This window comes from Pteropus alecto, unplaced genomic scaffold (genome assembly GCF_000325575.1).
Source record: "Pteropus alecto unplaced genomic scaffold, ASM32557v1 scaffold3, whole genome shotgun sequence".
NCBI classification, from domain to species: Eukaryota; Metazoa; Chordata; class Mammalia; order Chiroptera; family Pteropodidae; genus Pteropus; species Pteropus alecto.
Genome location: NW_006442484.1, coordinates 5,363,225 through 5,390,338, shown reverse-complemented (window position 1 = coordinate 5,390,338; position 27,114 = coordinate 5,363,225). Strand labels below are relative to the sequence as shown.

At 35.9% G+C, this 27,114-nt stretch overlaps 1 protein-coding gene across 1 annotated transcript in view; it reads right to left on the bottom strand.

Moving 5' to 3' along the window:
• The window catches only part of CLASP1 (cytoplasmic linker associated protein 1), a gene marked incomplete at its 5' end in the record, with an annotated part of 217,294 nt that overhangs the window by 88,213 nt on the left and 101,967 nt on the right, over nucleotides 1-27,114 (bottom strand). The window contains 9 exons of the mRNA XM_015596443.2: nucleotides 2,237-2,344; nucleotides 16,784-16,954; nucleotides 18,140-18,189; nucleotides 18,772-18,939; nucleotides 20,457-20,534; nucleotides 22,214-22,273; nucleotides 24,464-24,534; nucleotides 25,578-25,713; nucleotides 26,549-26,694. Of these exons, the coding sequence (XP_015451929.1) occupies nucleotides 2,237-2,344; nucleotides 16,784-16,954; nucleotides 18,140-18,189; nucleotides 18,772-18,939; nucleotides 20,457-20,534; nucleotides 22,214-22,273; nucleotides 24,464-24,534; nucleotides 25,578-25,713; nucleotides 26,549-26,694 (988 nt within the window). The remainder of the gene's footprint in view (nucleotides 1-2,236; nucleotides 2,345-16,783; nucleotides 16,955-18,139; nucleotides 18,190-18,771; nucleotides 18,940-20,456; nucleotides 20,535-22,213; nucleotides 22,274-24,463; nucleotides 24,535-25,577; nucleotides 25,714-26,548; nucleotides 26,695-27,114) is intronic.

Here is a 27,114-nt window from a genome sequence, read left to right as displayed (position 1 = left end):
AGCAGATCTGGATCCTTGATTATGAGAGCAGACCAAAGAACGGGCAAAAAGTGGATTAAAAGACAATAACACAATACAGAAGGTCAGCATGCAAACACAACACAAATGTCTTTCTTCACAAACACATTAACAAAATACCTATTTTTTTTCTAGGTCTTGATCCTCCTAGTCAACTTTTGTACTTATGTTTAATTTATACATATCACACTATATTAGCATTTGTTTCTAATCCGTTCATGAAACACTTAAAAACATTAATGTGCCAGGCATGGCACAGGAGGTGCAGAGTAGAGTAAGACAAAGGCCTTACCCTCCAGGAGCACATTTACTCTCTAGCTCCTAGCAACCTGAGAAGTGATGATTGTATCTTACTAATTTGTGTATCACTACCACCTTTAAAAGGACTCACCACCATAGAAAGTGCTCAATAAACATTAATGAATTGAAAGGAGCTGCTATTAACTAATTTCACCTAAATGCCCTATGCCAAATCCTCAAATATTTAAATATTAATCCTCAAATCCTTAAATCCTCAAATGTTTAAATCTTCAAATATTTAAAATATGCCAACTGTTAAGGGCCCTAAATCTAATATTAATAAAATCTACTATTAAACCATGACTGAATGCTAGTATATCTACATTTATAAAATATGTAAATATGCTCATAGTTACCTCTTACTAAAATAATTTTGAACTTATATGCATAAATTTGTGATCCAGGCTTGATTATTTGTTGATGTTGTCTCCCTTCCTGTGAATGGAATTTGGCGAGTAAAGTAAAACTTAAGAGTTTTTAAAGTGCAGCCCTAAGGTGGGGAGCAGTATCTTCCTTCATAAGACTGAAGAATTAAAGCTCTATCATCACTGCATCCCACTCTGGAAGGGCCGTTAAACTTCACCACCTCCTAAGCAGAGGACCTAGCTGGGGGCAAGGACCACGTAGAAGCCAATACCAACACACACCAGACATAAATGAAGAAATGTAAAACACTGTTCAACCCTCACTTTCTAAGAAAGGCAATAACACTGAACAGCTAAACAGTTAGGCATTTTTTATTCGACCCAATCTCAACATACTGAAGTTGAAAGAAGAGGGACCAAGGCTAGAATACTATATCCGTTTGTGACTCCAGGCATCACTAAGAGTCAACAGAATAACCAGAGCCAGGATATTGTTCCCCAGGTTCTAGAAGCTTCTGGGCCACACCTGCACAACCTGTGTAGTGTTGTGCAGAAGCATGGGCTTCTCTGTCAGACAAGCCTGGGTTCTGTAGCCTCACTGAAGGCAGCAATACGACTGACCTTGCACTTTCCTTACAGAAAGGATAGAAACTAGTTTAACCTAAGGACTACAGTTATCAAAGGGACATGGAAAGGTATCTAAATTCAGAAGGAGCTGAGAAAGGCATTCTAAATACTAAGAGACAACCTAAGGTTTGGCCACAGACTAAGTACTCTACACAACAGGGCGGACACACATCAGCCAAAGAGTGCCGCGGTGAGGGGGCGCGTTTTGCTCCTGGGACCAGGGAACTTCTCCACCATGCTCACTGTGCCCAGGAGAACTCTCACACCTAGCTCCAGTCTACATGCACTGAGAGGGAGCAGGGGACTCAAAGTCACGTGGGGCTGGGAACTGAGACACCAGAGATGAATCCTAAGAATGGTAAAAATACATTCGTTCCATCTGTGGCTGCTTTCGTTGCTCAGGCTAACAAACCAAATGACTCAACATATACAGAGAAGCAATAATGGAGGCAAGGGCAGCTGTGCAAAGCCAAGAGCCCACACTGGCAAGAAAAAAGGAGCAGGCTGCGATGTTAGAACAGAGGGTTAGAGGGGAGAGCTTTTAATGGATTTACTTATAACCCCTGGAAAGAGAATTCAGCATTAACAGTCATCTCCCCAGATACTGCTCTTAAATTACATCGAAAACATTGTTTATCAATAGAAAAATGGGTCATAGTCCAGGTATGTTTCAACTGGAGAGGCTTGAGGAGAGAGAGAGAAGTACATTTTAATGTTTAATGCTTAATGAGAAGAAATTTAAGTCACCTGGACGGGAGACAAAAGTACACTTTAATACTCCCATTTTGTGAGCTTACCCAACAAACATCAACATTACTTACAATATCTTAGAGTCACAGAAATGTGTTTTTCCCTGAAGTCAATAAAAATACTGTAAAATTTTCAACTGTAAAACTAAAACAGAGAGCATAAAATATACTTCTTACGCTGGGACTGTGAAACCACTTTAGCGCGACTGCGGCCTCGACTATCAGAAGGTAAAGAGGCGACATTGGTGGCACTCCCAGAGTTTTGCCGTCTTGTGCGAATCCGACCTGGAGGATACAGCAAAAACAGTGTTTCCATGGGTTTTCAGTTAAGTGCGACCTACACAAAAGAACTTACACATGAGCAATGGACACTGACTGGCCACCTACAGGGAGAGCAAGTCTTCCCCACGTGATCCTAACGCGTTTCCCCAGGTGCACGTGCACCTAATCTGTGCACACAATCTGCATACAAGAATTCAACAGGTACCTTAGGAACTCCTGAGAACAATTCATGAACTTATCAGATGCTTATGTTTCAATCATTTTAGCATATATTTTCAGATGAGGAAGTGATAACCATTTGAAGATTTGTTTTCCCCACATTTTTTTTCAGATTAAATTCTCTATTCTTTATTGTTTACAAAGCTGTCAACTTTCCAGAAACAGAAATGAAAATATTAGCTGTCATCTTAAGAAAAATAACTTTAGAAAAAAAAGAGTAAATGCAAAATACTCATCAATCAACAAAAGGTTCAGCACCTTGGAGAGTAAATGTGCTTTGATTGGTAATGTTAAACTTCTATTTTAAAGCCATATATGCCAATAAATTTCTAGGCTGATAAAAAGAATCAATATTAGGAGTACCTAGAGAAATGATGACCTAAAAACAATGCCAAAAAAAAAAAATGCAATGCTGTAGATATTTATGAAAAGAATCTGCCACTCTAAGGAATTTGTTAACTCCAATGATTAACCATGAAACCATAAAAATAAAAATAAATTCAGAAATCCAAAATCATTGATGATCACGCTAGTATGATTAGGGATTAAACTTTTAAATTCGGGGTTTCTGTGGTTTCAAAGGGGTACCAAAATGCCTCCCCTGCCATAATTCAATCAAAATAGCAATCTAGGGAAAATACAAACCAATCTGAACCCCCCACTGGCATCTGATATTGTTCAAAATCACTTCTACCTCATCATCTGAGAAAGCCTGCAGAAAAGTAATACAGAAAAGCAAATCTTAAACTTGAAAAAGGTTCAAGAATGAGAGGTAAGGAGCAATAAAGAACTACATTAAAAAAATTAAAACTAGAAAGAATCAATGACTTTTAATAGCAGTTTAAGGAAAAACACACAAATTATAAGATCTACACTAAAATTAAGAGCTATACCATATATATACCCATCGCTCGATTTACGTGGATTATTCATCCATTCCACGCATCTTTTTTTTTTTACACAGAAGAAAACCGCGTAGAGTCTACCAGTACAAAAAAAAAAACAAAAGTCCAGTATAAGTTATAAAAATATTTATTTCACATATTTTCACAAAAAATGCTAATGAAAATTCAGAAAAACCAAAATAAATTTTATTCGCTGTGTCCATACTGTAATCTAATCAACCTTCTCTTTTTAATTGGCACAGAGTCACTATCTTCATTGCTCAAATATTTGGAAGTACTAATTTGGTTTCATTATTTTATGCTTATGTTTTTGGATGATCTTTTTCCAATCCCATCTTTTGCTAAGTTTTCATAAATTCTTCGATATTCACTGCAAAAACTTTTTAAATCTTTTTGAAATTTTAAGGCTCTTTGGATGTTTGGAACAATATTTAGAATTGTAGTTTCCAGTTTTGTGACCAATTGAAGAGCTTCCTAAATATTTTCTGCAATGAAAGAAACTGGTTCAAGGTCACTTGCCATATTCATCAGAAGAATGGGCTTCAGATATAGTGAATTAATTCATTATCAGTTAATTTATGATTGACCAGTAATTTGTTACCATCATCTACATTCAAATTGTAAGAGCCTTCTTCTTGAAATTTATTTAATAAATTAATAATAAATTATTTAATAAATTAACAAGTTAATTTCTCTTCAGTTGTTGGAATCATATTCCCTGGTACAACCACTTCTGGCCATACTGCTTTCCAGCAAGCATTTAAAGTTGACGGCTTTATATCACTCAAAGCTAAAGCAATATTCTTGATACAACTTAAAATTGTATATTTATTCCAGGCTTCTGTAACTGTGATTCATTATCTTCAAGTTTATTTTAAAAAATCATTAAAATTCTGTTTAATGTAATTAATCTTAAAGGTGGAAATAATGCCTGATCTAAAGGTTGGATCAAGGAAGTTGTATTTGGTGGCAAATATACAATTTTTATATTTGGATGTTCTAAAACTGTATGGATGACTAGGTGTATTATCTAAAAGTAAAAGTATTTTAAATGGAAGACATTTTTCCTTCATATAATTTTCAGCTTTTACAGCAAGACATTTGTAAAACCAATCTCGACAAACATCAGTAGTCACCTGTGTTCTTTTACTTGCCATCAAATGAACAGAAAGATTAATAAATTGTGTTAGTATCAGTTCTTCGTATGTTGCTGGGTTAAGCTATTGTTTTTAAGAAAGAGTAATCGCCAATAATGGAAATGAAAAAGAAAGAACTGCATAAAATGAGACAGTGTAAATGGAAACCGTGTATTAAAAGTCCATGTAAACGGGGGAATATTTACCACGTATAAAAAAACTCCCGTTAAAAATTTCTGTGTAAATCGAGGGGCAGGTGTATTACACTAAGAGTGTATATGTGTGAACTCAAAATCCTCACAACAACATATAAGTAATTATTGCTATTTTACAAAGGAGGAAACAGAGAAATGGGGATTAATTAATTTGTTCAAGATCACACTACTGGTTTGGATACCTGTGCCTTCCTGCCTGGCAGCTGGCCTATGAGTGAGGACATTTTACTTTCCTAAGGAAGTCAATGAGCTAAAAATCAAGGCAGTCACCTAGGCAACATGAAATACTACTGAATTTAGTGCCTTGTTTATAATTTATTATAAAATATATAGGTCACAAAAAGACTTTTAAATGAACATTCATATCCATTCAGCTTAAAAACTAAAAATCTTCTTTGATAACATCCCCGTGTCCTCTACCTTCGCCCAACACGTGGTATCATCATCCTAATCCCACTGTTCATCATTCTCTTACATTTCTTAATATTTTAATAGTATATGTAGTTGTATAACCAAGAAATAGATGGCATTTTTTACATTTTAAATGTCTTTAATTATATCATAGGTTATATATTTTCCCAAAACTTACTGTTTGCTCAATATTTTTTTGTGTGTGAGGTCACCTATGGAATTGACTTTTCTATAGGAGGTAAAGGAGAGATGTTTGTTTTTTCCATATGACTAAACAATGTCCAAATCAATTTACTGAACCCCTTTCTTATTTATTTATCTACAAAGCCATCTTCATCATTTACCAAGTACTTACAGTATATGTAATCAGTTAGTTACTTTTCAGTGGAAGGGGGATAGAGTTTAAGGACTGACTTAAATTATTTAATGAGTAGTCATCACACACACACACGGTCAGTTTCTCAGCTATCTAGTCTGTTCTGATAGTCCACATGCCCATACCTATATAAACATCACAATGTTGTGATAAGCTTTTAAAAAAAATCTTGCTAGTTGACAGGATAAATCAATTCATGTTTTCCTAAGGCCCTTTGCTATCCTCCACACGCATGTGAAGATCCAATAAGACCTGTTGAAATCCTGACTGGTATTATGTAAAATTGTGGGTCAATCTGGGGGAAAAAGACAGCTTTATGATAATGATCTTTCCCCTCATTAATGTGGTCTTTATTTCACTTTCTTCAACGTCTTTCAATAAAGCTTTACATTTTTTTCCAAGTCTCAATCAATTTTTATAGACTTATTTAAAGGTGCCTTATTTTTATTACACACAATATAGTTTATTAAATTTTATTTCCTAAATTGTTGATGAATAATAATGTAATGAATCTCTACATTTTGATCTTAACTATAGGAACCTTGCTTATTTAACTTTTATAAATTCTATTAACTTACATGTAGATTAATTGGGGCTATTAAATAAGATATCATCTACAAATAAGACTAAAGGGTTTTTTTCCCCTTCAAACTATGCCCTTTCATTTCTCTGCCTTTACCCTACTGCCTTGGACACATAGTACAATGCTAAAGTAAAGCATGAAGGTGGTTTTTGTTGCCTTGAGGCACATTTTAAAAATATAATTCTGGAATTTCACAAAAAGTTTGATATTTTGACAGGTTAAGAAAACTTATTTCTCTTCCTATTTGCTAAGAATTTCTATCAAAAAGGTTTGCTGAATTTTTTAATGCTTTATCTGCATCTTCTCAGATAAGAGGATCCTTTTCCTAAATGTGCTGAGCTGAAATCAATAAGCTTTTAACACCTCAGCTAAACATCTACAGTCATGATGTACACATACATACATAGAATTTCTACACTGTACCTTATCTGATTCCAGCACCAAAGTTACACCAGCTACATAAATCAGTGAGGGAAATATTGCCTCATTCTATTCTCTGAATTTGTGTAAGGCTAGAATTGTCCAATGCTTCACACAACTTATATGTATAGTCATCTGTATAGCCATGGTAGGGATATCTTTTCTGTTTTAATTAATGAATTACTTTTGGGCAGGGATGGAATTTTAAGTACTGACTGAAATTATTTAATGAGTAGTCATAACTACTCATATTTTCTGTTTCTTCTTAAACAGTTTTGTTTTTTCTAGAAATTTATACAATTTGTTTCAAAACTGTTAACATAAAGTTGTCATCTTAGTACCCTTTAAAGTTCTACTGACCCACTTATGTGTACTTTATTAATGATAATAATTTATTTGTACTTTTTCTTTCAATTGACCCTTCCAAAAGTTTGCCTATTAGAATTTTCAAAAAATTTTATATTTCTTAATTCTCTCTAATGAATGTTTAATTCATATTTCATTAACTTTTATCTTTATTATTCCTACTTGTCTTTGGGTTTATTCTGTTCTCTTCTTATCACACTAGAAACAAACTCGCAATTCAGTTTCTCTTCCAATATAAACTTAAGACTATGAATTTCCCTCCAAACACTTTTTCTCCTTCATTCTAGAAGGATTGATATGTGGGTCAGTGTAATGCATTGATTTTTTAAAAACTACATTACTGTATCTCATTTGCTAATGTTTTGCTTTAGAAAAATTACCTGGATCCATACTTCACACGTTATACCAAGAAAAACAGCAAAGAGACCTAAGATTAAAATGTGAAATAAGAAACCATAAAAGTTCTAAAAGAAAACATGGGAGAATTCCTTTGTAACTTCTGGTGGAAAAGTCCATTCTTATTATGACTTAAAATTAAAAGCCATTAAAAGATCGACAAATGTCACTAAACTTTTTTTTAAAACTGTTACATGGCAAAAAAAAAAAGGAAAAAAAAATCCACTATGACAAATTCAAGAAGATGAGAATTGGGGGAAATGACTTACAACTCATATTGCAAAGGGCCAGCTCCAACAAACCACTGCCACAACCCGATAAAGAATGGGCAAAGGCTAGGTATAGATAGTAATCAGAAAACAGAAATGGCTCTTAAATGTATGAAACAGGCTTCGGCCTCACTGATAAATTAAAACAACATTAAGAATGCCATCTGTCACCTATCAGACTGGCAAAAATCTAAGAATTTGCTAATATTCTGGCATGTAGGAAAACAAGCACTCTTCGTTCATTGCCGGTGGACTTGAAAATTAGCATAGCCCTTACAGAGGGCTATTTGGCGATTATAATTACAAATGCATGTATTTTTTAATCCAACAACTCCACTTTGAGTAATTTATCCTACCAATATACTTGCATCAATTCAAAATGGTATACATAAGTTATGGCAGCACTGCTTGTAATAGCAAAACTCTGGAAACAACTCAAATTTCTATCATTAGGAGACTGGCTCGTTAAGGTTAATCCATACATGCCTTTTGTCTTGATTTTACATTTTCCTTTTACAGTCCTTTGTTTCCTTCATTTCCTTCTTTTGTTTTAAATTTTTAGATATGCTTTACTATCTTTGAGATAAGTCTTACAGATTAAAATAATATTTAAAAAACTATTAAATCATATGTTTAAAAAGATGGAATAATTTTAAGGCCACCCATTTTTAAACTTTTTATTCTGAGATAACTGTAGACTCAGACGTAATTGTAAGATATAATATCTGTGTGCACTTTACCCAGTTCTCTCAAATGGTAACATCTTGCGAAACCATTGTACAAAATTAGACACAGGATATAAACATTGATATATGCCATCAATCTTATCCAATTTCCCCCATTTTATTTGTATTTAAACTCTAACATTCCTTTGTGGGTAGTCTCTTTTCACCTCTGGCTGCTTCTAACATCTTTTTTAAAAAGTTTTTTAAATCTTTCTGCAATTTCACTATAATGTGTTTAACTGTGGATTTCTTTTTGTCTTGCTTAGGATTATCGGGTTTTGTGAATCTGTAGTTTATGTCTTTCATCAGTTCTGGAGAATTCCCAAAGATTACCTCTTCAAATATTGTCTCTGCCCTGTTCTCGCTTCTTAAATTCCAATTAGATATGCTTAACACCTGTACCATATATTCCAACTCTATCCTGCACTATACTCTGAACAATTTTTTCCTCTTAAATTCCTAAGTTCTCTCTTCAGCTACATTGATTCTGCTGCTCAATTTACCCACTGAGTTTTTAATAACTTATTATATTTTTATTTCTGGAAGATTCCTTTTTTCTTTTTCAAAACAGGCTTGGTCATTCTTCATAGTCTCTTCCTCCTACTTCTTTAAATATTAAGACAACAAAATGATTACAGTTGACCCTTAACTCAGTTTGACCTGAGTGGGTCTACTTATACGTAGATTTTTTTCCTCAATAAATACAGTAAATGTAATTTCTCTTATTTTCTTAACATTTCTTTTTCTCTAGCTTACTTTATTCTAAGAATATAGTATGTGATACATATAACCTACAAAATATGAGTTAGTCAACTGTTTATGTTATTGCTAAGACTTTAGATCAACAGTACAGTATTAGTACAGTTAGCCCTTCACATTCGGAGATAACCAACCAAAGACTGAAAATACTGTTTTCAAATCACAGTTGGCTGAGTTGTGGATATTAGCTCTAGTTAAGTTTTGGAGGAGTCAAAAGTTATATATGGATTTTTGACAGCATAGAGGGTTGGTGCCCCTAGCCCCAGCATTGTACAAGGGTCAATTGTACTTTCTTGGAATTTTATAGGAATTTTTTAAGATCTAGATTGAAGTTAAATTCTTCCAAAGAGGATCTATGTTTGCTTCTGCTAGTGTCCTGTGGACATATGTAATCTACAGCCACTTTAAAATAATTTATCTATTTGGGTTTCTTGGACTATGAAGGCAGCGAACACATTCTGATCAAAAGGCAGCATACACATTCTGAAGGCCCAACATATGGTTGCAAATTCTCAGGAGAGATTACTTCCCATTCTACCCAGTATCAAGGTTAAGATGGGCAAAATTCCCTCTCATCCTCTTCAGTTTAGCAGAGTTAAATTCTTGTTCATCAGTGATGATGTAGGTCTTGGGTGGGTTCTGGGTTACTTCCTGTCCTCCATGTCCTCATCACTCATCAGAGCAAATGCCCAGAGTCTCCAGGAGTCAGTCAAAAGCCTCAGGGTATAAGCCAGGTTTGGCTCTCACCTACTAGGGCTTCCTGCTTTTGCTCAGCTTTAAAGAAGTGTGGGTTTATTGCTTTTATACCAGATCAGTGATTTGTTCTCAATCCGGAAAAACATTCACATCACTAAATTCTGCATATTGCTAAAAATTCAAGTTACTTGTTAAATATAGTTATTTAAGTTACTTTTAAATATAGTTATTTTATATTATATTAAAGATCCATAAAAGTTTTAAAGGATAATGTTTTTCTCAGCTGCCACTAACTCATTATAGATGTAATTCTGGACTCTGAACTCCTATTTGGCATATTTTAATCTGTGGGAACCCTGAAGAACGAGATTTGAGAGTGGCTTCCTCTGTAAAAACTCCGAGTTCGTTCTTGTCAGGTACCCTTGAGGGCTACAAATGCAGACCACTTTAATTCACCAGCTTGGGATTTCCCAGAAACCACAGACAAGGAAAACGGAAACTACAACTTGCATGACAAGACAGCTTAGTTACACATTAGAGAAGACTGTTTCTTCCTCTGCCCAGGACAAAGTCAAGAGAGAGACAATTTGATGATAAAGAGCTTGTTTTCCTAGTCCACCTTTTCATGGATATATACAGCACCTTAACAAAACTGGCTTAATACCAACTCTTAACTCTCAAGTCTCACCTAGGGTGAGTTCAAGGGTTTCTTTGTTTCCTGCCTGCCCTAGGGATTCACATTAGTAACTAAGCCCTTGAAGAACCCTTAAAATCATTTTGGGGGGAGAGTTTAAAGGGCTTCTATTATGTTGTACTCAAATACGTGTTTCTTTTATAGAAATACGTTTTGTTTGTATTTTCATTCTATTAAGTTGGCGTTATTACTATAATTGCTTATATATGTTTTAAAGAAATGATATAAAATACTCTGTGGTCTTTAGGAAAAACAAAGTCTCAGTAAATGCAATGTATAGTAATAATATACTTCAGTTCGGTATTATGACTTGTTAATGACATATTCATATTCATATTTGTTATAATAGACAGAAGTAGATGTGAAAGAAGAAAATAGTCATAAGGGAAGTAAAAACGAGATATTAGAGAATTGTGCAACAGAAAAAGAAATTCTGCAGGGAGGGACAAACACATCAACAACCTACCTACCTAGAGGAAAACAAAAAATTTTAAGAGGGGTGCAGTCATTGACTTTTATGAAGTAAAAATAAGAATATCCATATCTCATGGCTTTTTAATAGCACTGATGAAGAATTTCTTTCAACCACATTGCCATTCTCTTAGAAAAGCCTTCAAAATGGGAAATGAATATTGTGCACCTAGTTTCATTTATAGGAATGGTTTTCCCATATTCTGTTTAGCCTAAGACAATTAAAAAAATCTCTAGATAGCCTCACATCACAACGGTTTTTTGTCCCCTATATGTTTCAAAATTTCAGCCATTTCTAAATTTAAGAGATTATAAAAACTAAACGTTTCCTAAGTAAATCTCAACTCTCATCACACTGGCACATTTTGGCATACGCATCTGTTTTATGACATATTGCTTGGGGGCACCATTAAACCAACCTCACAAGTAGCATTTTTAACAGAATCAAAATTTAGGAAGTGAATCAGTTGTAAATTTGGCTCCCTACAAGTACTCTCCCCCAAAAGAATAACTTTCCTCATATGTTTTAAAGATAAAAGTAAAAGAAGCTTAACATTCTTTTACTTCTACATACTGACATACGTACTTTTCATTGTATAAAAATGCAATCACTTAAAATTCTGAGTTCTTAGACAAATATATAGCAATACCAAGTGTTTTATTTCCCAGTAAAACTGAACTAACATCTAAGTTCCTTTTCCTGAAGAGTAGACAAGGCTACACAGTTTTTGTGTAATCTTAAAATCACTAATAGTTAAGCATCATCTTCGACTACACTTAATAACACATGATTACCTATTCCTTGAAATTATCAGTAAATCATCAGTACCCACAGGTACCTTCAAGTATTGTAACCCTTCACTTTATTTTGGAAAAAATTTTTGAACAACACATTTCCTAAACATAGTAGTTAAAAAAAAAAAAAAGGATTAGATGAGAATGTATTCACTTGTCATAAAACTTCAACATCTAGACATAAACTTTCTCTTGAGCAGCATAATAGACATAAATGTTTTCTTCCAAATCCCAAAAATGACACACTCAAAGATAACCTGGAAATAAACTTTTGTCCAAAGCTGAGCTTTTGATTCTTCACAAAAAAAAATTTTTGATTAGTCATAAATATTAGAAAGGCAACTTGATGTGTATGATAAATAACTCCCAAAGACTATTTTTTCTCAATTACTATTATAATGAAGTTCCCAGAATTCAAATGTATTGTCTGAATTTCAAATTTAGAGCATCAAAGTACTGATTCAAAATTATCTCTTTGCCTCCTGATAATGTTAGTACCTATCTCTTCTTGTCTCAGGAGCTAAATGGTAAAATATTTAACAGACTTATTAACAAATTTTTTAAAGGCCGATGATTCTAAAAATTCAGACAGGCAACTCATGACAAGACACTCAGTGATATTTACAGCTGCCTTTTTCTAATAACCACCTGCAGCTTTTCTAAGCATAACTGCCAAGTTTCATTGCTGCGATAAACAAATGGCAGCCTAGCCTTGCTTGAGTTTACAGGTCTTCCAAGGCTGTCTCTCTTCTCCCTCTCATTATCACCCAAGGCTCAAGGCTCTGACTGGTCAGTTCAGCAACAGCCTGCACAGCACTGGGACACAGAGACCAAGGCTCACTGGGCTCCCCTCAAGAAGGTTCTCTTCCGCCGACTCTGAATACTATACAATTAAGGACCCACGTATCATTCTCCCGTTGCTCTACCAGAAGGAGAACCAGAAAGAGACTCCTTGTTCATAGTCTCTTGCACAATAACAACATAGGCAGACTTCTGATCTTGCTCTGGACTGGTAAAAAAGAAAACTTACAAAGAAAAAAAAGTTTAAAATTCCTAGTCCTGCCTAAACAACAGGCCGATTATAATCCTGTTATGTAGGCATATGAAATCAGAGCATTATGGAAAAAAATACAGTTTCCCACATACAGACCTCACTTTCCATGTCATCTACATACATTATTGTAGTCCACCCTCTACATTCCCTTCCATCCAGGCTGAGGAAATACTTAGTTTCCCTCTGGAAGAAGAAATATAAAATTACTCGTAACAGCTAAAAAATGAAAATCACAACTGTCTTCAGTCTTCTACTATCACAAACGAGGTCCTCGTCATGACACAAGTTTCTTGTCCATCTTTTCATTTCTGGAAGCTTTTCATTTCACAAATTTCTCTAACCCCGATAACCCTGAGACTCATCGGTGGGGCTCTTTGAAAATTCAGATTTCCTTGCTCCTTCCAAACTTAATCGGAATGTTCAGAGTAAAGATGCTGGCCTCTGTTCTTTTAGCAAGCATCTAGGTAATTTTTATGATAAGTTTGAAGAACACTGATCTTGGGACTATACTCATCTTAAAAAAACAAAATGCTATTCCTAATTTTCCTTTATGAGTTCCTTAGGAGTAGTATACAGATTAAAAGTACTGTGAACTACAAACATCAAGATAAAATCCAGTCCATTTTGCAGGCTAGTCTTTCACAGTGGCTAAATACTACAGGGAAGTAAACTAGCAGTTCCTAATTGTTAAATCATTATCCTGAGGGTTGGTGGATCTAAGCCACTACCTTAAGTAGACCAGGTAACTAAATTCCAATTATGTGAAACATAACTTATTGTGCCTTCTATCCAGAGACTTTGCAAAGAGACGATCTTGTCTAGCATGTGATTATCAAAGATCTGTACAGACTGGAATATCTATGTCTAAAACTCAAAAGGCAACACAACAATAGGAAGACCTTGAGAATGGCATAAAACTAAAACCAAGTGGATCTGGATGTATGTATTTTTCTCATCATGCTATATCCTTGTGTGTCGTAGAGAACACAGCACAGAGAAGGTATTTAATACACAATTGAGTGAAATAATGAGAGCAAATAAATGAATGGGGTATACGGTGGTGATACAAAAATGGTATTGTGTAATTCAGTAATATCTTTAGGGGTGATAAACGTATTTTTTAAATTTATATAAATTACCTGATAAAAAAACCTTTACCAGGCTTTAACCTGAATAAATGACACTGAAATTTATTTTCAAAACAGGAAAGCAACTCCTGAGAGGCCCACAAAAGCACAAAAGTAAAGAGAAGGAAATAAAAGTTAAGGTGGTGCTTTAGAAGTAATACACTGAGACAAGCAGCCAAGAGGACAGTGGCACACAATGTCACGTCAATACTCCTCCCCAGCCTGGGTTCAGAGTTAAAAACCTGTACACACAATGTACTTAAGTGCCAAAATTCACAAGAACAATGACTGAACAAGAAAGGAGGGAGAACTCAGGTAGAGGTAAGGCAAAAACCCAGTGGGAACAGAATGAAGAGTGGAGGGAAGAGCATGCAGTCTCATGCAGGGGACCTCAAGGAGACAGCGGGCAGGAGGCAGCTCAGGGAGGACAGAGGACCGGGGGAAGGGAGACACACCTCTATCACAGAAACAAACCGCTTACCCTCTGCTTTAGTGGCAGTACCGTCTTTAAGCAAATTAAAAAACAAGGGAAGGGATAACAGGGAACAGTTAGTAACATTAAAAAACTTAAAAAGCAGATGTTATTAGCTACTTAAAAGGCAAAAGTACAATTTAAAATAAAATTAAAAGGGAAACAAGTTCAACAGCAAAGCAGTCTGAAGCAAGTAAAAGTGCTTTATCTTGAAATCAGCCTAGCATCATGTGCTCTTTTCTTTGGAAAAAGACACAAAAAAGGTCAACCCAGGACAGAGTCTCAGTTGATAGTGATTGTTTTTTTCTTTTAGACAACCTCATCCTTTAAAGAGTTCCTTTTTCTTGGAATGAAGTACCAGCAGAAGGGAGGGTGGGGACAGGGGACACACAGGACTATAAACTACTAAAGAGTCACTCAAAGGGCAGAGGAAGGTAAGACATTCAGAGAAGCTAGCTCTAGCAATGCCTATCCCAACTACATGTCGGCAGCAAAGCTGTACAGCGTGGTACCTGAGTCAAGGCCTACGGACTCCACATCTTCCCTCATGTGTCTGGACTCTAGAAGTTTGGAAAAGGATCGTCAGCTTTAATGCTACACTTCCACAGATATAATGCATCAACCTAAGCAGTAACTGCAACAACTTCTCAGTAGGATGTTATATTTCAGGGTGTTTTTTGTTTGTTTGTTTTCTGTTGTTATGTTCACATGGAAAGTTAAAGGTTGAGAAGCCAGGAAAAGGTAAGAAAGTGGGAATACTCCAGTCTTATTATTTGAGGAGGTAATACTGGGCTGAAAATTTATCATCAATGATTCTAAAAGGTCAGTTCTACATCACAAGAAAGACAGACCTGGGTGCTTTTTCTAGCACTGAGGGAAGTCTACACTGCAACTTTAAAATATCCCAAATACTCACAGAAAACAAGCTGCTGAACACTCTAAATGCTGGTTTTTACTCAAGTTTGCTAGCAATGAAACAAATACTATTTACAAATACTGAAGGTGGGTTAAATGTATTGAAACACAGGTAAGTAATTAAAAAACTGAACTAAAAATAACAGAACTACTTCACCATAGCAAAGAAGAGTTCTGACTTCCCTCTTGCTCAGTGGTCACATATCAACATAATTATCATAAAAACTCCAACGCAATGTTACAACAGTTAAATGGTAGAAAACAACAGCTCCGGTTGGGTTTCTTCCCAAGCTAAATATATCCATGTCTGTGTTATGTCCATAAAAAAAACAAAACTGATTTAACAAACATTCCAGAATAATTTAATAATGTTTCAAATTAATGTTTCTATCATAATCACAGTTTCTTTCCCTTTTATATAATTCATGTATCCCATATATCTGACTTAGATGGCTATTACTACCACTAATTTGTGGGTAGAGAAGACAGACTCAAAGGTTCCGTGACCTGCTCAAGGTCACCAAGCTAATGAACAGCGGGCCTAGTTATCCTCTCTTGCTAGTCTCTAACTACACTTCAGTGTGCAAAACATTTTTAGAACATTAGTTTTAGAATTGATTTTGGAATTAATTCATAAACCAGGTAAGTAATTTGGTCTCAATGTTTCATGAAGTTTAAACTGTATTCATCTCCATAAAATCCAAAATACAACTGATATAGCTAAGTCCCCAGATTTGTATGATTTTGTATGATTTTGCTCTAACAATAAAATGAAATAAACTATCAGCCTTATATAAAGCAGGTGTTAAGTGTCTGCCCAGAAACTAAGAAAGCAACCTATCACTGTCAGATAGTAATCCTTTTGAAAAAAAATTTTTTAAATCTTTCAGGCTATCATTAAGAGTACGCACATGCTCCTCACACAAGGAGACACATGGAAGGACAACAATATGGCTTTGTTGGTTAATAAGTCCACCACATTCTTCTGTTGTCATCCCTCTCCCCCTCCTGCCACACCTTCGCTACTCCTATTACATTCCCAAATTAGAAAATATCTAAGTACGATGACTATCTTTGGTGAACTCACTAAAACCCTTCTGTCTCTGCTCCCACCAGTGTCAAGAAAATCCAGCTGTGGCAAGAAGGAAGGGGGTGCAGGTGCTGGCTGGGCTGCCACGAACAGGAAGTGGAGCTGAGGGAAGGACATGCTCAGTGCCACGCACTACGCGAGCACCAAAAGGATGCTGCTCCAAAAATGGGGGACACTCAATGAAGTAAGTGCAGAGTTACTTATACTTAAACATCAGCCCTGCAACAGCGAGCATTTCCTCAAATACAGTTTTTTATACCTAGTTAAATAAAGAAATAAATGTGAGCAGAGGAAAAGTATCATCTCAAATAGCAGAACCTGGGGGAAAGGCGGCAGGGGCCTGGTTACCTAAGGATGCGTATGACCCTGGAGGCAAGGCCGCTGCAGAGCTGAATGGCGTGGTGCCTGAAGCTGCAGAGACTTTGGATTTGGCACTGGCTGCGGCATTCACATCGATATCACTTCGAGACCGCTGGAGGGAACCAGTCGTCGATGCAGATTTGGTGCTAACCGTAGACCCTTTAGTGGGAAAGGAGGACATGTTAGTAAGGACTACACTAGACTTTTAAACGTATATTGTTAAAACACGTTTTGTTCTTCTTTATAACAAAGTTTCTCACAGTCACTGAAGACAAAGAGTCCAGGCAATGCTGAGGGAATTCAAAGCGACCACAATTATACACACCTATTACATCTGTCTTCCTGTGAATCAAAGACCATAAACCCCAAAGAAATGGACCATATTTCTGGTTAATATGAGAAGTGAAACAATAAAAGTTTACATCTGGCCAGTTTGCTCGCGTTGTGGCAGAAACATGCACTGCTGCCTAGATGCCCCCCCTTCCCCCACCTTCAGGAAACATTCCACTCTCTCACCTCTAACAGCTACCAAGCTGCAGCTGCTGCTCAGAGCATCACAAGTTGTCTTTACTCTCTCTCTTATCAAGTGATCAGAGTAAAGGAGCTGTACTATTTGTGGCAGTAAATACATGCTGGAGGGAGGTGTGCAAGAAAAGGTCACAAAGCTCAATTTCTGCCTGCTTAAGTCATCCTGATAATGTCTTCCTTACAGTTAACGGTCCCTGGGAAAATAGAGCTCTGCTGGGAACAGTCAGCACTCAGAGCAGAGCAGCACACTGTAAACCTGAGAAGAAGCTGAGGGCAGGTTGCTGGCTTCCAGCACTGAGCAGCCTCTGGGAACAGCACAGCCTACTTTTTTTTTCTTTTTTTGTCAGGTGCCTGAGAAAATGTTCAGAAAACTGTCCTCCATCTCGGCTTTCAAATCTCCGCATCTCTCTCTAGGCCTCTGCTCCTTAATCATCCATCCTCTCTCCCCCCAGCCTCAATCACAATTGTCCAGTCCGGGCGCTGGCCTCACGCCAGGAGTCTGTGCCAGGAGCACATGAGCTAGCGGGGCGAGGAAAAAAAGAAGAGGGGAGGGAGGGGGAAAGAGAGGATGAAGTGGATGGTGATTGGCTGATTCCGTTGCCCAAGCTGGGGTCTGCGTCCTCTGTCCGCCTTGCTTCAGCCAAGAAGGGGAAGAAGGCTGCACGCTCCAAGCAAGCCAATCAGGAGCCAGCCAGCACTGGCAGGTAAGAGGCAATTGGTCAGAGTCAGTTACGATCAGTGAGAGCAGTTAAGCAATTCTTGAGGTAAATAACAGAGGCTTCCTGGGGACCACCATCTCCACACTGTCAGTCTTACCTCTAGAGGTGGTACTTCCAGTAGAACTTCTTTTGGCAGAGAGTGGCCGACTGAAAATAAAGGTATACACCTATTATTAAATGTGCATTTTATCTGCATTAATACAAATACAATCATAACTGGAAGTTATGATAATGAAGAATTATTTCAGAGCTTTCAGAATTTCTCAGGTAATTTAGGCCATAATCTTATAAACCCCCAATTTCAGAAAAAGCTTTAATATCATATTTTTGATGATCTTCCAAACACACTGAGAGAAGTCTTAACTAGAGACACATTAGAAACACAGAGTAAAGACAATAATACTTACGTTCCAAGTTTTGAATGCCCTCTCTCTCCAAACTTATCTCCAAGTTAATACATACAGGTTCTTAGAAGACACTGAATAATTCATTTACATTACTAGAAAACTGTATTATTAGACTACCATATGAATTTAACTAAAAACTACTTATGGCAGACATCAAGGCTACCTATTTCTTACCATTCCCGCAGTATCTTACCTAGTACCAGAACCCACCTGAAGTAAGGGGGAATTATAATAGGCACATATATGTAAAAACACAGCCAGAATTTACATTCTCATGCAGTAAATTTTTAAATATAAAATTTCACACTAATGAATTCCTTACTTTAGACTCTCTTGAGAGCTAGAAGAGGAGCGATCAGATTGAGGCAAAGATACGATGCTGTCTGAGTTCTTCAAGTGGGACTGCAGGGCCTTCTGGTAGGAGGACTCCAGGGTATGGTATAAGTGCTCTGCTTCTCTGCTGAAGTGACTGTGGAAACCCCAGTAGCACCTCGGGGAAAACACACAAATTCCTGTTATAGTGAGTGAATCATAACGGGTATTTCACTGAGCTCTGGAGTACACCATGTAACGTTTTCAAGGACTAGAATCCTCAGTTTATCTGCTCCTAGTACCAAAATGGTATAAGGAAGAGACTGAACGAAGGAGTCCCGGGATGAATCCTGACCTCACAACTTCATGGTTTACTGACACTGGGCAAGCTACGAAACTTCTCTAAATCTCAGCCTCATTTACAACTGGAAATTAGAGGGCCTAACTTTCAAGAAGACTGGAAAGCCTTAGGGAAGATGAGTTAAAACATTTAGAACTATACTTAAAACATGGGAGTGAGACTCATCAACGGTAGCGTTTATCCATGCGATTTGACGCTCATCAACTTGAAGTATTTAAAATTGCCTTAGATAATATGTACAAAAGAAAATGCAAAGATGTTGAGAGCTACTTGAAATCTGTATTGCATTATGACTAAAGAACTAGAAAAAATTGGGGAAGGGAGAGAAAACAATTTAAGGCTAAAAACAGCATAAGTAGATCATTAACAAATCCATTCCTAATAGTTTTTAGCAACTATTAATTATGTCCCTTATTTAGATAGGCACTAGCCAAGATGAGATTGCGGTAAGCACTTCAGTGTCATAGTGAGGTCCGCCAAATAACTCAGAAAACAGAGAAATGTCATTTAACGGAGAGAGCAGTCAAAAAGCAACAAGTACTGGGATCAAGATGTATTAATGCAGCTAAGTAAAACCACCATATTCCAGGCTAGTGAGAATAAATTTTAACCTATGTCAAGGAGAAGAGTTGGTCAAGTACAAAAGCACAGGAAAAAACTATCACAGGTGCAAAACTGGCAGTACTTATCTATGCGCTGCCAGGGAGAAAGTCTTAACATGAAACTTCTGGTATTTACTGTCCTATCATGACAACAAAATAATTCCTAGGGAGGTACTGACTGTATGGGGCCATAGCCACATGACTAGAGCGGAATCAATAATGGCAAAACTACCTCAAATGTGAAATAGCCACAGCAAGTTACCACTGTGATAATCCTGAGCATCAGCTCACTCCACCTACCCTCACGGTGCTTCACACTTCCTATCAACCACCTGATGCTTGCAAAGATGTGATCATAGGGAAAGGAGCCCCATGATGGTTATTATTATTCACAGTAAAAAAGAAGTCGACTTGGATTATGGCTTGCACACAGTGCTTTCCTAATTCTAGGAATAGAAATGTCTCATAAATTGAAAAATGACCATTCCGTTGTCTACCTCAGTCCTGTTTAAATTAAAATAATGCAATCACTTTCAGGTCTGGGCACTGAACAACCTCCTAAACAAAAAACTACAGAAATATTTTGAAATGGCCTTTTGGGGTCATATATAAAAGTCCTGATTAATGAAAAATGTTCATGTCACTTAATGTGTTTTTAATAAGGTAATCTAAATAATGCATCTGAAAAATAAAAGTAGTGAATAGAAAAGTGGTGTACAAATAAACACTTACTTTCTGGCTTCTATCCTTGCTTCAGAATCGGCGTCATGTATTCCCTTCTTTATTGTTTCAGCTAATACTGATATGTGTCTAAATATTTAGAAAAGAAAGCAGTAATAGTCACTAACATGTTTTATGGGGATGGAAACAAGTATGAGAAATAACTTCAAAATGGCAATGTGGAACTTAGAGCCTTTATGCCATGTGAATCAACTAACATGCAGCTTAGAAAATCAGACACTCTTTGCAGATCCTCTAATTCTGTCTCAGTACCCATCCCCACTTAACTACCCTGATAACCTTACTCTCTGGTGTGATTTTTTAACTTATGGCTGATTTTTTTCAAGTGTTACTTATTTAGCTCAATCTTTTATGAGCCAAAAAAACAAAGCCCTATTTTTCCACAGTTAGAACTAGTTTCTACGGAAATTTTAATGATAATAATCTTAATACTAAAGAGCTATCTGCATCACATTTCTATAATTAAACAGATTGTTTTTTCAAGTTCCACTATGTATCATGAACGATTTTGTAAAATTATGTAACCGTTTTATAAATAGGTATTCTCTTTAGTTATGTTCTACCCTAGCTGAGAAGAAATCATTAAACAGTCTCATTAAACATTTAACGAAGTTTTTAAAAAAGGGAAATGACAGGAATGAATAGTTTCACAGAACAAAGACTAGTTACTGATTTTACCAGCCCATTCAAAGTCTTTGCCTCATTCCTTCATTCATTCAATAAATATTTAGTAAGTACCTGCTAAGTGGCAAACACTGAGCTAAGAGGTGAATGAATACATGAGGCAACACCTGTTCTTAGTGTTTTTCTGCCTTACTCACTTGTCCCCACCTTAAATCCCTCATTCTACTTTCTACCTCTAAACTCCAAAAGTACCACCAAATAAAGAGAATATAATATTCAAGAGATTAAAGAACAAGAATATTGAAAAACTGTGTGACTATCTTCTAAACTAAAATTATTTTCAAATGAAATTTTATCTGTGGGAGGCTTGTCTTTGTTTCACCTCTGACTAATGCAATATAAAATGGGGCTCCCAGGAGTACTTAATTTATAAAATTCCACTCTAATAAAATGTTTGACATGTTGTAAAGTTCTTCACAAACTATACAATAAACCATTAAAAAAATGGATGGCACAATATCATCATCTAGTTCCCCAAATTTAGAAAGAATAACAAGCACCTAAGATTGACAGAAACTAAAAATGGGGGCGGGGGAAGAATCTCAAAATTAAGAGCCATGCTTCTTCAAGAATTCTGTCATTATCCTACTTTTTATGATGATGTGACACTTACCATACACCAACCTGACTAAAGAGAAAACTGCTGACTTCTTGATATAAAGAGATCAAAAAAGGAAATTTTCAAATGACTGAAATTCCTTCAAGGACCTAAGAGCTACACTCTGCCTACTAAGAACAGCTTTAAACATTTACCTCATGGAACTGACAGGACTGTCAAGCTCAAGCCACAGAATCAGGGTCAACGAAGAGTCAATAATGGCTTTGAAGTTGTCATAGTGCACACCTACCCATATTCTCTAGTCACACTAATGCCTCAATCAATAAACTTCATTAAAGACTTCTACCAATATTACATGCCTCACATCAGCAGAAATAACAAAAGCAGTCATGTGAACAAATGCTTAGATTCCTTCACTTCTGACAGAAAGTGGGCTGGACTACTTGCTGAAGCATTAAATCACAAGATTCAATTCAGAGGAGAAAATGGCAAATCAGATGCTCACCGTTCCAGTGAATGTGTTTGCCATTCTTGTAAAAGTAAATCTAAAAATTCGAAACAGCGCCTGAAATTATAAAGAAAAGTATGTGTAACTTAGTAATTTGTATGTTAGTAAAAATAAAATTTTTCTTAAGTGACCCAATACTACCTTTTATAATTGGTAAATTTCTTTTAATTTTTATGATTAAAAAACAGAACACAGATGGAATCAGAATTGACTGAAAACCAAAGCAAATGAAAAAATTAAGCATTTATAGTGGTCAAAAAGAAAAATCACAGAGAGATATATAGGAACAGGATACAAAAGTTCCCTCCAAATCAGAAACTTGAGCTTCATGGCAACATTATTAAAAGGGTACATCATTCTCTTTACCATAAATATAATCCATTAATACAGGATGTAAACATGCACAAAAAGATCAACGTACATTACAAAACCAGGCAATCGGTCTTTGCATTAATTCACAGAATGCCTTGCAGAAAAAAAGCAAAAGAAAAATATCTGAAAAACAGAATGTCAAATTTTCCTCCTAAGATGGTCCTAAGTAGTGCTTAAAATATTCTTTTTCTAGCTACACTCAGCTATTTTCCTCTCTTTAATCTTTCAACATCCTTTCTTGTGATCTTTCTTGGCCTGATTTGTGCACTAAAACAATTCCAGTCTCATCTCCTTTGGGTTGTATCACCACTTTGGGTGACGTCCAGGATATCCAGCTTTGAAGGGGTAAATCTTAATAGTCTTAGGAAACCTCCAAGAAAACAAATCAAAAGGTAATCTTTTTCTAATGACCAGACTTTTTCCATGATCCTCCCAATTCGAAACCTCAATAAATCTTTAATAAATCTTTACTCTACAGTAGATGCTAGAGATACAGTGGTAACCAAGACACAACCAGTGAGCAAGACAGTCAAAAAAGAGTTACCATAGGCCAGGAGCACAAGAAACTCTAGAAGCACACAAGACAGCTATTTGACTCAGTCCTTGGGCTGGTAACAGTGGAGAGCGTGGGGTCTGTAAAGCAAACTTTCTCCAAGGAAAGACCCTGGCTTATGCCTACATCATTTCCTTACTGTCACTTTCCCCACTCCTGCTCCAACCTAGGCCATGTTTATTCTATTTCTGCCCTTTCCTCCATATCATTTACTGGTCTGACTTTTCTTGTCCCCCTTTTCTGTAATGTGTGTGTACATATGTCTATATTTATTTATCCCTTAGAGAAAACAGCCATCTTTAGTGCTAATTCTTACCATAAATGTGTTAGAACAAAGTATTTTAGGTTTTATTTTCAACTTTTTAGATTGTCATACACAGAAGTCTATAATGTTGGCATTATTTAAACACATTAATTAAACACATCAGGTAAGAACTTCTCTCTTTTCAAACAGCTATTCAGTTTTCAACCCGCTATGAAGCTTCTCGGGAATGTATCAGCTGGTTTTAATCATTGCTCTCTCTGAATTCATAAATCCATAATACATATGCTGTAACTCACTCACATTACTTTGCATTATTGTTTTTAATCCCCCAACTAAATTATAAACTTCATAAAGGCGGGAGACTGTACAATCCATTTCTTACAAGTTCTACAAAGCCAGGTACAGGTTCAAACAGAAAAGCACACTGCCTTGGTTATACTACTCTCTTTGGTTCTCTTTACCTTTCTGAAGGCAGAGGGACTAGGCCAGATGGTTCCTCTTACTTCTTTCAGCACTAAGACACATGGTCCTGACTGACACTCGCTCTGACTAAATATAAGAATAGCAATCTGGGTGTGTTGCTCAGAAGCTGATGAAGCAGGTGGTATTTCTATTGTCACAGATTGTAGGCTGCTATTCACATTTAACACCAGAGGCCAGAAGTGTTAAATGCTATGGACTGAACTGTGTTACCCCAAAATTCTTATGTTGAGGCCCTCATCCCCAATATGATGGTATTTGAAGATGTGGCATTCAGGAGATAATTAAGTGGAGCTCTTGATGGGACTAGCACTATTCTAAGAAGGAACACCAGAGAGCACACTCCCTCTCTCCCCGACCTCCTCTTTCCTTCTCTTCCTACCCCACACACAATAGATTGTCCAAATTTACTTTTCTGACTATTTAGATCATAAATCCTTCCTCCAAAGACATTTATTACAGCAATCTTAAATAATATTAAACATTCCAAACAAATTTACTCCCACTGAGGAAAATTTGAAATTTGTTTTGGTTTTTAAACAATTAAAAGTAAAAAGGAAACGGTTTTAAAATTTACCTTCTAACCGCAACAGACTTAGAGGTACAGTTGCTTGTTATGACAGGTATTAGCCTAGGGATGTGTGTGTGCTGTGGAAAAGAACAACAAAAAAAAGAGAGATAAACATTTGAAAATACAAAAATAAAACAAAACTAAGACAATTACTTCCTTACTAAACTACCCAAAGCACATACATGTTCAGATTTGAATTTCACTAAGTTTAAAAAGGAAAGAGCATCACTTGATATTGACAAAGGCCATGACAAAATTTACAGAGCCAAATCAGACATGACACCATATAAATAAGTCTAAAATTAAAACAAATCATTGTTACAAAGTCTGAACTATCTGAGCAGCAGAGATCTGAGTGAGTTCAAAAGTGGTCAGCAGACCAATTTATTTTGATATCGTTTCAATGGAAATGTCCAATAATGGCTTTGGGTTTAAGATTCAAAGTGCATTAAGAATTAAAAATAACACAAAGTAAGTAACCCCAATAATCAGGAGTATTCTGCCTCAATTTTAGTCAACATCATCAAGCCCCAGCTACAAGGGCTGCCTCTGGGAAAAAGACACTTGAAGGTGAGAAGAGGTGATATGGAGAACTTTTATTTTAAGCCTTTGTGAACTATCAGGTTTTATTAAAACCTTGTACATAAATTACTCAGATAATTATTTAAAACTAAATGCATGTTTAGAAAACTTAACTGAAGAGAATTTTTTGTTTCTGTGCTTATATATAATTAACTAAATAACAATTGCAGATGAATAACAAAACCACAGCACAAATACCTAAAGTGGAAATAACTGGGGATTAAGGAGGGAAGAATGGGAGTGATATCTGGAAACAAAGAACAGAGTGGAAACTCAGAAACAGATGCAGATGTTCAAATATTTAAGAGCAATGATGGGTCTATGATCACCAACACCTTAGTAACTGAAATTCACAACATGAAATGTAAAAGGCTCATGTGCTATAATTAAGTAGTGAAAAAAGGGCCAATATTGTATATATATAACATGATTCCAACTATATGTAGTCACTCTAATGAAAAGTGCCTCTAAATATTGCTTATCAACCACCAATATTTATCAGTTGCTTATTCTATGTATAGCCCCAAAACATACTTACCCGAATGATTAACCTAACAGCTACAACACCAGAAGTGGCCATAATTTTGGCACTGTTTGGAATTAAATTAAAGATTGTTGGCATAATGGCTTCAGCTCCATGGTCAAATTTATTCCCCAGAACTGATGACAGATGCCTAAAATAAGAAATAAATACTGGACTGTAGTTATATTTCTTGCAAACACTTAAGAATATAAACCTCAACATTTTAGAACCTTCATTTAAAATTATCTAGGGATAAGAACAAAAGTCTCAGATCCTTCCAGTGTACATGTAGAGGACTTGGTAAACAGCTATTAGTCCAAGAGTTTGTTCCTTTAAAATAAACCATTTCCAACTAATTAGTCTTAAAATAGCAAAAAAACAAACAAATTGATCATACAGTCGTAAAACATAAACATGAAAACGCTCCCTCATTTTTTTCTTTAGCCCTTTAATTTTTACCATAAAATATTCATGCTTCACATGACTGCAGCCAAACTTTTAAAACAGCTGCAATGCCCCTTATGTTGCTGCTGCTTTGATTTTCTGATACACTTGAAAGTTCCAGATTCAAATAACAAAGGTTTAGCCAGAAGACAATTTTACTGCAGTACATGCCTTTAATTTTACAGCTATAGTACTATTCTAGAAACAAAAATTCTGATAATCATGCTATATCCTGTCAGTAAAATCAATGAAGAATGAGAAATAGATAAATTTCATTTTTTTGTATTATTAATAACAACTCAAATTTAAAATAGAGGCTTCAGAGCTGAGTCACTGAATAAAGTTTAAAATCTGTCACACTTTACATAATTGGGCAAGAAATATTGTGAAAGTACTAGCAAAAGTGTAATTAAATGGGTCTGGAGAACTAGTCAGAAGTAACAATAAAAAGACCCACTGGTCAGATTCAATGAACCATCTCTGAAGCTCTGTGATGAGGCTATTTTATGATGTGTGAGAATCTGGAGCATCACAATCCTTACCCCAACGTGATACAAGCCTCCCGCACTACCTGAGACCGCAGATCCTTAGCAGATAGTTTAAAGGCTCCATCCAAAAGTCGCAAATGTTGAAAGAAGTTATCATACTCAGCAGCACCAGCCAAAAGTAAAGATCTAATCTTTTTTAGCTGATGGAATAGAGAAAATTAAGAGATATACAAAACAATTCCTAAAACAGAATATATGAAACAACAGAAACCATGAAATATGAGTCAACATCAAAGTTAAATGATATAGAAGTTTTGCAAAAAGAATTCAGCCACTTAAACATCAGATAATATACTGAACAAATCAACATTTCACAAATAAAGAATAACTTTTAAAATGTAGTATCTCTGATAAACACATTAAAATTCTGCTAAATGTATTTTAATTGGAAACATTTTAGTGTATTTATACATTCTATGCTAATTAAAACCTTCATTTTAGCTTGTAAAAGGCTCCTCCCTAAGCTTACCTTCACCCACACCCCACTCCAACCGCCATTTATTTAATGAATCAAATATCCTCCACTGTATCTTTACTAAAAGCTGGTCAGCAATTTCATC